General features: G+C 38.2%; 1 protein-coding gene across 2 annotated transcripts in view; it reads left to right on the plus strand.

Annotated features, from left to right (window-relative positions):
* The first annotated feature begins 319 nt into the window (after window positions 1-319).
* Pitrm1 (pitrilysin metallopeptidase 1) overlaps window positions 320-12,788 on the plus strand; it is a 34,648-nt gene continuing 22,179 nt past the window's right edge. The window contains exons 1-9 of one of the 2 annotated variants that reach the window (XM_046432108.2): window positions 320-455; window positions 2,600-2,702; window positions 4,795-4,901; window positions 5,240-5,391; window positions 6,203-6,317; window positions 6,424-6,520; window positions 7,395-7,555; window positions 11,901-12,027; window positions 12,307-12,395. In XM_046432108.2, coding sequence (XP_046288064.1) covers window positions 400-455; window positions 2,600-2,702; window positions 4,795-4,901; window positions 5,240-5,391; window positions 6,203-6,317; window positions 6,424-6,520; window positions 7,395-7,555; window positions 11,901-12,027; window positions 12,307-12,395 — 1,007 coding nt within the window. In that variant the 5' untranslated portion in view covers window positions 320-399. The remainder of the gene's footprint in view (window positions 456-2,599; window positions 2,703-4,794; window positions 4,902-5,239; window positions 5,392-6,202; window positions 6,318-6,423; window positions 6,521-7,394; window positions 7,556-11,900; window positions 12,028-12,306; window positions 12,396-12,788) is intronic. The other variant, XM_046432109.2, reaches the window with a different exon arrangement.

Raw genomic sequence — 12,788 nt, forward strand, 5'->3', positions numbered from 1 at the left:
CCTCAGCCTAGTCGGGTGGGAACCGACCGCGAGTCCCAGCCCGCAGGCCGCCAGGCCACCAAGCCGCGGAGCCCCTCACCGGCTTGCTTTGAGTCCCTCACCGCACCTCGCTACCCTGCGCCCCGCCTCGTCGGAGCCCCGCCCAGCATCGGTTATAGCCACGCCCTTAGCCACGCCCCCACTAGGGATGGGCACCGGCTCAGCCCCCTCTAGGACCTGCCCCGCGCCCCGCCCTTAAGGCTGGCCCCGCAGCAGGGGACCCGCCCTTTTCCTCCTTAGCCTATCGGAGAGTACGTTGCCGTAAGCGCCGACCAATGAGAGTTGCGGCAGTCACGCCCCACTGCGCCGTGCGTCGGGTTAAGAGCAGTGTATCCGCTGTCCCGCAGCTAGTCACACGCCATGTGGCGCTGCGGCGGTTGGCGGGTGCAAGAAGCACTGCTGCGGCTGAGGAGCTGGTGAGACCCTTGGGGTGGTGGGGACGCTGAGACTGGGGAGGAAACTTGCGGGGCGGCGGGGACCCTGGGACCAGGGAACGGGCGGTGGCGCGTGCGCGGGAGGCGTCAGATTCTCTGCCATCCCAGAACCTGGGGTGACAGCTCCTGGTTCTGCAGGCACCTGCACCCGAAACTTCTTGTCTAGAGTTCCTGAACTCCGAAACGCCTCCTGTAGGGTCCCAAACCCAGATACCCCAAGTCCAGAGGGAGTGCCCCTAGGGGACTGCCAAGAAATCTTTTTAGCTTCTGGGAATGGCAGAGCGTTTCCTCCCAGGAGTTTCTGTCCCAGCTACCAGGGCTGGGGTGATGTATCCGGGAAGTCTATGGTCTAAGGGGGAACCAGGCCCAGGAAATCATCTGACCCACCTTCCCTTTCCTGACCTCAGGTGATCCCAGGGTGGGTGGCCCTATGTGTGGGTTGTCAGGACTTTTTGAAGTGGAGTTGGTCATTGATGTAGATCTTAACGTGTAAAAAAAGTAACTGGCAGTTTATAGTTCTCATTAATAGATTCACTCCCATTTAATTTTTGTTATGAGGCAGAGTACTTTAAAGGCCTGAGGGTTCCACAAGCTATACTTTAAGCTGCTATATAAAATTGTAGCCTGGAATTGAACTTTTTTTTTTAATGACTCGATTTACAGAAAAATAAAGATGATTTAAAAAGTGTTTAACTTTCACACTAATCCACAAAATCTAATTTAATTTATGGTGCAGTCTAGGTACTTTTTGGCCCGTTTAGGGAAACATGGGGGTATCAATGATTGGGAGGCCTCTATGGACTGTTTAAATTTGGCAACAGGAACTTGATTCTTGTAGGTAATAGATTACAATGTATGTAGTAGGTTACCAGAAAGTATAAAGGGGGAACAACCTTAGTTTGGTCTCTCCGGGTTTTCATACATATTGTGCTTTTGGTAAGAAACAATTTATTAAAATTCTTCTCTAACTCATAATCTAAAATTTACTAAATTAATAAGGAAATGTGGGTTCATTTTATTGTATCTCCCTAATATTGCCAATGACTAGTGATTTCCTTTTCCTGGGTATATAACCTTTAAAACAAATATCTCTGAATATGGTGTTAATATAAATAAATATCTTATAAAACATGTTTGAGAGAGTAATTATTAAAAAAAAAAGTTGTGTCACCATTACTAGGCTTGATTTTACCCTGATTATAACCCTCTACTTCCTTTCCAGGTAATAATTCTCCTGAATTATAATTACTTCCTTGCTTCTTCTTTATATTTTTCCCAGCTGAATACATTCCTACAATAGTGTTACCTGTTTGAATAATACCTGCTTAGAATAAAATTGTTTTTTTAATCTTGTAATTTTTTTGTTTAACATTATGTGACCCACATCTTTTTATTTTTAATGCTATATTTTATTGAATGAATTATCCACAGCTTTTATCCATTCTCTGTTGATGGACGTCTGAGTTGGTTGAGATTGGGATTGTTAGGATTAGTGCCACCATTCTGTGTGTGTGTGTGTGTTGTGTTTAAGCACAAGTTTTCAAGGCTATAGAAAGAGGTGAAGGACTTGCTGAACTCCAACTTTTCTAAATACAGTGATACCACAAGGTTTTCCAAAATCATTCCAGTTTACACCCCTAGTCTCAGTGTATGAGGGTTCATGGTAATATTAAGCTTTTAAATTTTCACCAACTTGGTAAATAAGTTATGGGATTTTATTGTAGTTATTACTTTACTGTGAAGTATTATTGAGTTATTACTTTACTGTGAAGGCCTCTGAGAATTCTGTCATGGAAAGAAACCATTTCAACATAAGAATTGTTTGTATTCAATTAATGAAAACTTGTATATTGTAGTTATTTGTTAACATGTAAAAATAAAGTTTTCAACATTTCATTGATAATTGATATTATGAAATTTATCTGAATTGAGATATAAGGTTACAATGTAAAGAACTGTACTAGAAATTAATTTACTGACATGTTCAAGATTTTGGAGATGTGAAATGTAATTTCTCTTTAGTTAATCATCTTTATCACAGCAGTATTTTCAGCATACTGCTGAATTATGTTAACCAAACAATTTTCCTAAGTTGTTTTCCTGACTTTGATGATGTTTCAATGCAGCAGTACACAGCACAGAGTATGGAGGGGGATGAGTAACCCAGCTTGTGAGAGAGCGCTGCAGTATAAGGTGGGAGAAAAGATCCACGGCTTCACCGTAAACCAGGTACAGTCCGTGTTCATTTGCTCTTTCTAAAGTGAGGCAGATCATGTACACAACTTCTGCTGGCATTTGAGATTCTTCAGAGCCAAGACTGAAGATCTTATTCTTGTGTTCCCAGACCCTGAAGACCAACTGTGCAAATGAAATGGTCCCAGTCCCTTACTTGTGTCCCTTCAAGCCTGACACCTTTTCAGATTTTAGGAAGTGACATTCTTAGTAGTTTCTTAATCAAACACTAATGTTCCTGTAGCCAAATCTGGTGCTTCTCTTGGAGTGTGATCAATTAAAACTCAGTTTCCTATATCTGTCCAGTCAGGTTTTTGCATCAAATAGAGGACTAAACTTGCATTTAAACTTGTTTTCTGAGCCATCTGGGTCTCAAAATTTTGGAGAAGAGATTGTAGACCAGTATTTACTCAATGTATCTTAAAATGGATTTTGTTGATTTTTGGTTTTTGTTTGTTGTTTAAACCTTTTGTATTGATTTTTTTTTATTTAATGTAAGTTGAAAAGTATATATTTAAATATTTGGTGGTTGGCTTTGTGCTGCGTTATAAAATAAAAAGAAAAAAAGCTTGTAAGATAAGGCATGGCTTGATGAGCAGTGTGCAGAGGTGCTATGGGCCAGGGGAGAAGGAAAGCTGATGGCAGGAGAGGGAAAAGCTTATGATGAGGGTGATATTTAAGAAAGAAAGCCTCTGACTCTGGGCAGGCCAGTGACACGGGAATTCCAGGCAAGTCTAGGAACGATAAGTCATGAAAACAGGGTCAGTGCATTAAGTCCCTTGAAGGCCATACAAAGAAGTTTGGATTTATAGTACAAGTTACCATTTAAAAAGATCTTATTCAGAATGGTTGAGTCCTTTATTTTTAAATTAAAAAAAAATAACTTACTTTACGATAAACCACAATTCCTATTTGAGAAATAGTTACCCTGAAAGCTGTTATTAGGATAACTCACCATGTCTACAGATTTTGAGTATATTAATCACCTATGTTAAAGTGTAATAAACTTGAGAACATAAGTAGTAACTTATCTGTAAATTATGCAGGAATCAGCAGACTAGTTTATGTGTGTCATGTATGTGACAGGGCTCCTCATTAGATTCCAGTTCTGATTGCAGTTCTGTCAGTAACATCCTTTTTAATAATGGACAGGTAACTTTGATGAGCATTGAAAAAAGGGGATGGTAAGTGGTGTGTCTACCACAACAATATGGCGTTTGATTAAAGGAAAGAGGGCTGGCATAGTTGAAAGATAGGATACTGTCTTTAAGATTAAGAACTCTGGAGACGTATGTGGAGGCTTACCTAAAGTAAGATATGATTGCCCGCTCTTTTGCTATCCCCCTTCCCTGTGGAGTAAAGTTTCATTCATTTTCATTGAGGGCATTTATACCCTCTTGGTTCTTATCAGGAGGTCCTGGTTAAAGGTCCTGCTTATGTGCATGATCATCCTCCCAGGAGGGATCAGCAGCTGGTAATAACCCCTGCTTACCTCAGAGAACTCATCCTAAACTAGAACAAGCAAAGTTTATTTCTAGGAGAATCCTTCTACTTTCACACGCTCAGGGCCATTTCTACATTTACCTTCCCTGTAGGACAGTATTTAGCATTAAATAGCACATATGTGCAAAAGCCAGAGATGCACAGTAAACATGCGGAGATTGAGCCACTGCTATTTAGATGTGACATAGAATAATGGGGAAGAGCAGAGACACCAGGGAATCCTGGCTATGTGGCCTGGGCCACTTTTTCATCACTCTGAGCTGTGAGTTTTTCATCTACAAAAGGGGATGAGAAAAATCTCCTTCACAGGTTACATATGACATGTTTAGAAAATGCTTAAGCAAATGCTTAACTTAAAAAGGTAAGTGCTTAAGGAAAACAGAAACAGAAACATCAGCCTTTCTTCAGGTCTTAATTTTCTTGTTTGCAGGATCAGGGAATTGGACAAGATGGTCTGTGCATCTAGCTTTCAAGTGCTGGCTTCCTGGCACTGTCTAATTTAAAACAGAGCAGCCTGTTCGGTCCATGTGTTGAAGATAACCATTTCTCCCATGTTTTCCACTCATATTGCCTCTTCTTACCTCAGGTAACATCTATTCCTGAACTCTTTCTAACTGCAGTGAAGCTCAGCCATGACAACACAGGAGCCAGATATTTGCACCTGGCAAGAGAAGACACAAATAATGTGTTCAGGTGTGTGATGCACTGTACCAACATATTCTTTCTCTTTAAAGCATCTACTGTACATTAAGTAATTTAAAATGATATCACATGGATATTTTACTTTTATAGACAGAAAGACCTGAAAACATAAGGAAAAGATTACATGAATTTCTATCCTTATTTCAGAAACACGTTAAAATCTTACAGTCTGACTCAGTGATTTCAACATTATCAGAAATGATAATGCTGAAAGACTGTGATGTTAGAATAATTCTTTTTAATAATTGGAGGTGATCCCATGTTTAGGATTTCTATTGGACAGTATTAAGCTTAACCTTTCCCGATTTGTTTATCCTTTTTTTTCTTAGTGTGCAATTTCGTACTACCCCAATGGATAGTACTGGTGTTCCACATGTTCTCGAGCATACAGTCCTGTGTGGCTCTCAGAAATATCCATGTAGAGATCCTTTCTTCAAAATGTTGAACAGGTCATTATCCACTTTCATGAACGCCTTCACAGGTAAGACTAATCCTGAACCATAATCACTATTGGGTTTGCCAGATGCAAACACTGACATTCAGTAAGTGTCTATGAGTAAAGAGAGTTGTTGGCCATAGAATAAATCACTGATCTCTAATCTAGTGGAAAGATGTTAGAAATTTATTCCTTTAGGGTAGCCACATCATGGTTAGATCATAAAAACTGGAGTTTTAGAAGAAAGATATCTGAGCATTTTCTGAAAAAGTTCAGAGTAGTTTTTTTTTCAGGGAATATGGCTATATTTGGTGCCTATAGCATTATGGTTAATGTCAAGAGTGTGAATAGGCTGGTGTGCCCAAGTATTCTAGGAAGGAGTGAGATTAAAGTGTAAATTAAAGCAGTGCCTATGCAGAATTAACACTGCCTTTCCAGGAATATGAACATCTCTCTAAAGGAATTTGAACTACATAAAAATCTACTGAAAATTAGTGCTCATGTCTATTAAGGGAAAACCTTGAATCTGGTAGGTCTCAGCAAGTTGGGGTGACAGCCAAGGGTGGAAGTGAAGCGTGGATCCGGAGCTTGGGTTTTCTGGCTTCTGTTCCTCTGACAATTCACACTCACTGTTATGGTGAGGTGAGGCTTGAAAACAACTTCTGCAGAAATTTCTTGTATTTTAAAATCTTACTTTTCATTGGCCAAATGTTATTGTTATGTTGTGCACATGTATGAATATGTAACAATAAATCCCATCAATATGTACGGCTATGATGCACCAATAAAAATGAGGAAATTAACATGAAAGAAAAAAAGTTAAAAAAATAAAATCTTACTTTTTATTTGTACCCAGCTAGTGATTTTACTCAGTATCCGTTTTCCACACAAAATCACAAGGATTTTCAGAATCTCCTCTCAGTATATTTGGATGCAACCTTTTTTCCATGCTTGCGGGAACTAGATTTCTGGTATGTACAGATTAACTGATGGTTAACTTAGATTTTAGTATTAGAATCACTATTTTATTTATTTATTCTTTCATTTATTCATTTTATTTATTTATTTATGATTTAGGCAGGAAGGATGGAGACTAGAACATGAGGATCCAAGTGATCCCCAGACGCCTTTGATCTTCAAAGGAGTTGTCTTTAATGAAATGAAGGGAGCATTTGTAAGTATTTTTTCTTTTATCTATTGAGTTAAAATCATTTTACCTGTATAACATTTTGAAATATAGAACTGCTTGAAGGTAGTTAACATTTAGTTGTCTCACATTCTCATTTTAAATAATAACATTGTATTAGCTGGGTCAGCGCTGTGACCAGAAATGACCCTTGGTTGAAGGGCCAGGCATCATCGTGTGTCCTCTTGGCTTGGAAGACAAGCCTTGTCTGTCCTAGTCTCTGTAGGGCATGGTGTGGCTTGTGTGTTCCATGTCACTTCTTGGTTCTTGTGGCCTCTTTCATCTGGCTAATGTATCCTTTCATGCCCCACTTGGTGTCATGTCTTCCAAGACACCTTCTCGTCCTCAGGTCCTTATGGCTAGTGGACGGAAGGATCCTACACAGCCATTGTCTTGACGTTAGTGGTTCAGTCTTTCCCCCAGAGCATATTGAAAAGCCAATTGCTCTTCTCTTCCCAGAGAGCCAGTTGTTGGATCCAGTACACAGATAATGAGTAAATTAAATGTAACATTAAATCATAACTGCACGGATATCATTGATTACCTTTAGAATAGTTTTATTTGCCATGTGATATAGGGATATGGTCCAGAGTATGATTAATTTGCTGCATTGTAACATAATAGTGTGTTTTATAGTCATATATCACTTAGTGCTGAGAAAAGTATTAGTAAATGATTTTGTTGTTTTGTGAATGTCGAAGTATGTGCCCACAAACCCAGATGGCACATCCTACTACTCATCTAGGCCATATTGAAATATTATGGGACACCATTGCACTTGTGATTCATCATTGACAGAAATGTGGTTATGCAGTGCATGACTGTATTTTGCATATGAATTATTATTTTTTAAAATTTCAAGACAGATAATGAGAGGATATTCTCCCAGCACCTTCAGAACAAAATTCTTCCTGACCACACTTACTCAGTGATCTCCGGAGGTGATCCACTGTGCATCCCAGAGCTCACATGGGAGCAGCTTAAACAGTTTCATGCTACTCACTACCACCCAAGTAATGCCAGGTAATATTTTGTTTTATTTTTTATTCATTTTTCATAGTTTTGTTTATTTTATTTATTTTTTAAACCAACAGAAGCCTCATGATTTCAACTTATTTATTTATTTATTTTGGAGGGCTTTTTTTCAAGCAGATGACTGTTCTTGAGCCCTTGGTATCTCTGAATATCATTTTCAACTCACATACTTGTTTTTAGCACTCTTTAACATGGTGTTTTAAAGGATTAATGGTAAATTAAGAATTGATTCGTTTGTCTTCTTACACTGAATGACTTGGCTTCCCTCACATTTAGCAAAGAAATGTTCGCTTAAGAAGTAGGTGAGGCTTGGGAAGATGATTTGTTTAAGTTTCCTGCCTAACTTATTTTGATGTTCATTCTGAACATGTGTGGTGATAATGGTCATTGGCACACAACATGGTCATTCCAAGCAGTCTTTGGAGTCACCTTGATGGAGAGTTCCAGTGCTTCTCTTTGGCCTCTGTAACAGCTTCATTACTTGTAAAATGGGAATGCTTGTGATGGCATCCACTTTGTAGGGCTAATTTTCACAGTACCTGAAAAGCTGAAGCTTTCCCTTGGCACATTAAAGGGGAAGATGTAGTAATTGTTGCTGGCTTAATATATCACTAACAATTCTATTTACAAATAAATATTAGCGTAAAATCATACTTAACAAGGTTGTTCTGTAAAAAAATAAAATAAAATTTAGTTATGGAAAGTTTCAAGTATATATAAAAGTAGAATCCCCATACACTTATTATACAGATAATTTTTAAGTTTTTTAAATTAAATTATAGACATCACAATTGTCCACCTTTAAATAGTTTGTGACCCAAAAACATAAGAATGTTTTCTTGCATAACATTTTTACACTTATTCAAACTCTCCATATCCCCCAAAATGTGTTTTCAGTCCAAATGAGGCCCACATATGGCATTTTGTTATTCAGCATGTCCTGGTTACCTTCTCAAGGAGGACGATGGGAGATCAGGCCCGGCTTCCTCTAGACTTTTTCTACTTTCTGAGTTGTTCCACTGCTTCTTCGTGGTGTTTGTTGACTTTTCAAGAACTGAAACTTGGATTTCAGGACTTGGTTAGAGGCAGGTGAAGCCTTTGTACAGGGAATCTTTCAGGCTGATGCTCATGTCATTTGCTGCATTCCAGTCAGACACTCTGATGCCTGTTGATGCTCCACAGGCCTGCTGAAGTCAGCCTGTAGGAGGGTGACACCCAGCCTCTATATGGTGAGAGTTTGCTTCTCTCCACACAATCACAGGCCATCTGGCAGGTGGAGGTTCTGATACTCCATGAAAATTACCGCAGTTCCTTTTCACCTTATTGATAACTATTTCATTAATCAACTACTTTATTAAAGTTTGCTGAGTCTTTCCATTTTGTAATTACTTCTACATCTATTAGCTGGACTTACACAAAGAAGAGCTCTTCCTTATCAGTTGGGACTCTTGCGTTACCCTGAAATATGGTCTGGTGGGATGAGAACTGCTTTTTTTCCAACTTTAGTGGGACAGATGGTTGCATGTTGAAAGAGGCTTATTTCCTGTCTTTCCTGCCCTTCAGCCATCTTCATTTTGCTCTGTTTTTTAAATAACACTATGATCTTATGAAAGTATTTAAATATATATATCTACATATATATATATATATATTTTTTTTTTTTTGAGATTGTATGATCAGATGAAACCTATATATTTTCATGTTCAGAATGTCCCAGCTGTGAGCCTTGGTAGTTTATTTCTAACACTTTCTTAGCTTTCATTGAGCATCCCCATGCACATCCAGGCGCTTGTGCTCTGAATCTTCTGCTAGTCCTTTATCCACTGGATTCTGTGACTGAATGGCAAAAGGTATTGAGAGATAAGTGTCTCTAGGGATGTTGATTGCTAGTGGATTATCCAAGTCCTTGTCTGTACAATTTATTTCTAAACCCTTGAGCATAAAAGTTTTTAAGGAATCTTTAGGCTAATCCCCAAATCTTAACCGTAGCTCAGACAGCTTTATAGTAAAGAAAACAATCAACTCTGGCATTATAAGACTTCTCTGGTTTATATCTATAATCCGAAATTTGCAGCTTAAAATTGAATTTTATGAAATTACTTGTTTTTATCAATATTAGATCAATTATTGTAGTACTGTAGCTAGGGTGGTACAATATTTAACAAATAACTCATTTGGTTTTTGTAATTTCTTTATACTAGTTTTAATACAAAAAATATTTTTTGCTGCATTTGCATTTAATAAAGCCCTCTTATGGTTTGTGTTTTGTTTGAGCCACCTATCTTATTAAAAAGACAAAAGAGTCTATCAGTGTTTGCATTTAAACTAAGCAAAACAATATATATTGGTTGCAAAGTTTACTTAAACATGGAGAGGGTTGTTAGTTGTTATAATACTGCGTATTCTCTGTTTCATGCAAAAAAAAAAATCACTGCCGATTATTTTTTATTCTAATTAGTTATACATGACAGCAGAATGCATTTTGATTCATTGTACACAAATGGAGCACAACTTTTCATTTCTCTGGTCATACACTGTTATAGTTAAAGCTTTGTCCCAGGGTTTCATAAACTGACTTCCAGACCACTCACATATAATCAAATCAAGCCTTTATTGAAGCACACCTGTGGTGGCTGACCAGAACATAAAGCTGTTCCCCTGATCAGCCCCGAACAATTGCAAAGGCACTCCTTATAAGCCTGAAAACCGCAAAAGGCATGTTCAGGGGGGTCCAGCCAATGCAAGCAAGCCAGGTTACAGAAGCAGGACAGTGCAGTCAAGCGGAGGGAAGCCTAACCAATCACAGTTATCCCAGTCACCCCAGTTACAGAAACAGAGCCCGTTACCCTAGTTACAGAAACAATACTCCATTAGGTAGTTCCGTGTTCTTAAAGGTTTCTATAGCAAAAGAAAAGAACATCTTGCTCCAGTCATGACTCTTCTACTTGGCATGGTTGTTTTACAGGATGAAGTCGTAAAACAAAATGGAATCACATTTGCTCCTACTATCACACACAATGTTAGAGTCACACCATATGTGCAGTCATACATGTACCTGGGGTAATGATGTTCATCTCATTCCACTATCTTTCCTGCTCCCATGCCCCTTCCTTCCCTACCCTCCCCAAAGTTCCTCCATACCCCCCCTACCCACCATGGATCAGCATCCACTTATCAGAGAGAACATTCAACTTGGGTTTTGGGGGATTGGCTTACTTCACTTAGCATGATATTCTCCAGCTGCATCTATTTATCTGCAAGTGCCATAATTTTATTCTCTTTTATTGCTGAATAATATTCCATTGTGTATATATACTACAGTTTTCTTTATCCATTCATCTATTGAAGGGCAGGTTGGTTCCACAGTTTAGCTATTGTGAATTGAGGTGCTATGAACATTGATGTGGCTGTTTCACTATAGTGTGCTGATTTTAAGGACTTTGGGTGTAGACCGAGGAGTGGGATAGCTGGGTCAAATGGTGGTTCTATTCCAGGTTTCCTAAGGAATCTCCATACTGCTTTCCAGAGTGGTTGCACCAATTTGCAGTGCCACCAGCAATGTATGAGTGTACCTTTTTCCCCACATCCTTACCATACTTATTATTGTTTGTATTCTTGATAATTGCCATTCTGACTGAAATGAGATGAAATCTTAGAGTAGTGTTGATTTGCATTTCTCTAGTTACTAGAGAAGTTGAACATTTTTTCATATATTTGATGATTGATAGTATATCTTCTTCTGAGAAGTGTTTGTTCAATTCCTTAGCCCATTTATTATTTTTTTGGTGTTAAGATTTTTGACTTCTTTATATATCTGGGATGTGCATCTATCTGATGTGCATGTAGTAAAGATGTTCTCCAACTCTGTGGGCTCTCTCTTCATATTATTGATTATTTTCTTTGCTGAGAAGAAGCTTTTTTAGTTTGAATCCATCCCATTTGTTGATTCTTGATATTATTTCGTATATTTTAGGAGTGTGTTAAGGAAGTCAGAACCTAATCCAACATGATGAAGGTTTGGGCCTACTTTTTCTTCTACTAGGTGCAGGGTCTGTGTTCTAATTCCTAGGACCTTGGTCCACTCTTCAGTTGAGTTTTGTGCATGGTGAGATAGTGGTTTAATTTCATTTTTGCTACATATAGATATCCAGTTTTCCCAGCACCATTTATTGAAGAGGCCATTTTTTTGCCAATGTATGTTTTTGGCGCCTTTGTCTAGTATGAGATAACTGTATTTATGTGGATTTGTCTCCTTGTCTTGTATTCTGTACATCACTGTTGATTTCTAATCATTTAAACTAAAACAGACCAACATATTCCTTCAAAATTTTAGGTTCTTCACTTATGGTAATTTTCAATTAGAACAGCATCTGAGACAAATTCATGAAGAAGCACTGAGTAAATTTCAGAAAATTGAACCAAATACTGCAGTGCCAGCTCAGAAGCACTGGGATAAGCCAGTAAGTGCCTCATCTAGTTTTTATTACTGTTTTATCTTACCTATTAAATACATTGAAATGAGGATGAACTGTGTACTAATAGTTATATTCTAAAATGCAGTGGTCATTACAATATGCATAAGAGCTTTTTAAGACTAGGGAATTGTTATTTGTTTAGAAAGAAACTTAGTGAAAAGTTTCTTGTCTTGGAGCATTTTATATATCCACACATAACCCTGTTTAAGTTACCACCATTCAGATTCTCTTCCCACTAACGCAATACATCACATCATTTTGCAGAGGGAATTCCAGATAACATGTGGCCCACATTCACTTGCTGCAGACACCTCTAAACAAACAATGGTCAGCGTTAGCTTCCTCTTGCCAGAGTAAGTATACATTGCTAAAGATTTTACTAGCTGAAAACAGGAAAATACCCAGCATAGAACATTAGGAGGAGAATTTGAAAGTCAATTATAAATCAACATACAGCTGGGATTCAAGAGTCAAGCAGGTTTTAAGAATGAGAACAAAATGTCAAGAACATTTTTATAGCATTGAAAGTGGTTATGTGGTTTAATTTCATGGGAAAACCGTTTTTGTTAGCTGTCCAGCAGAAAAGTGATTTACTTCCTTCTATTTTAAAGCTGTAATCCTCCAGAGGAAAAGCTGCCTTAGAACTTCTAGCAATTGTTTATATTTGCATGGTCAAAGGTCTCTTTGATTGTGAGAATACTGTGATATCTTGCATGGAAAAATATACCACGTACAAAACTTTGTAA

This window comes from Marmota monax, unplaced genomic scaffold, assembly GCF_021218885.2.
Source record: "Marmota monax isolate L192 unplaced genomic scaffold, Marmota_monax_Labrador192_F-V1.1 WCK01_AAM20220418_F8-fsc00071, whole genome shotgun sequence".
Taxonomy (NCBI): Eukaryota; Metazoa; Chordata; class Mammalia; order Rodentia; family Sciuridae; genus Marmota; species Marmota monax.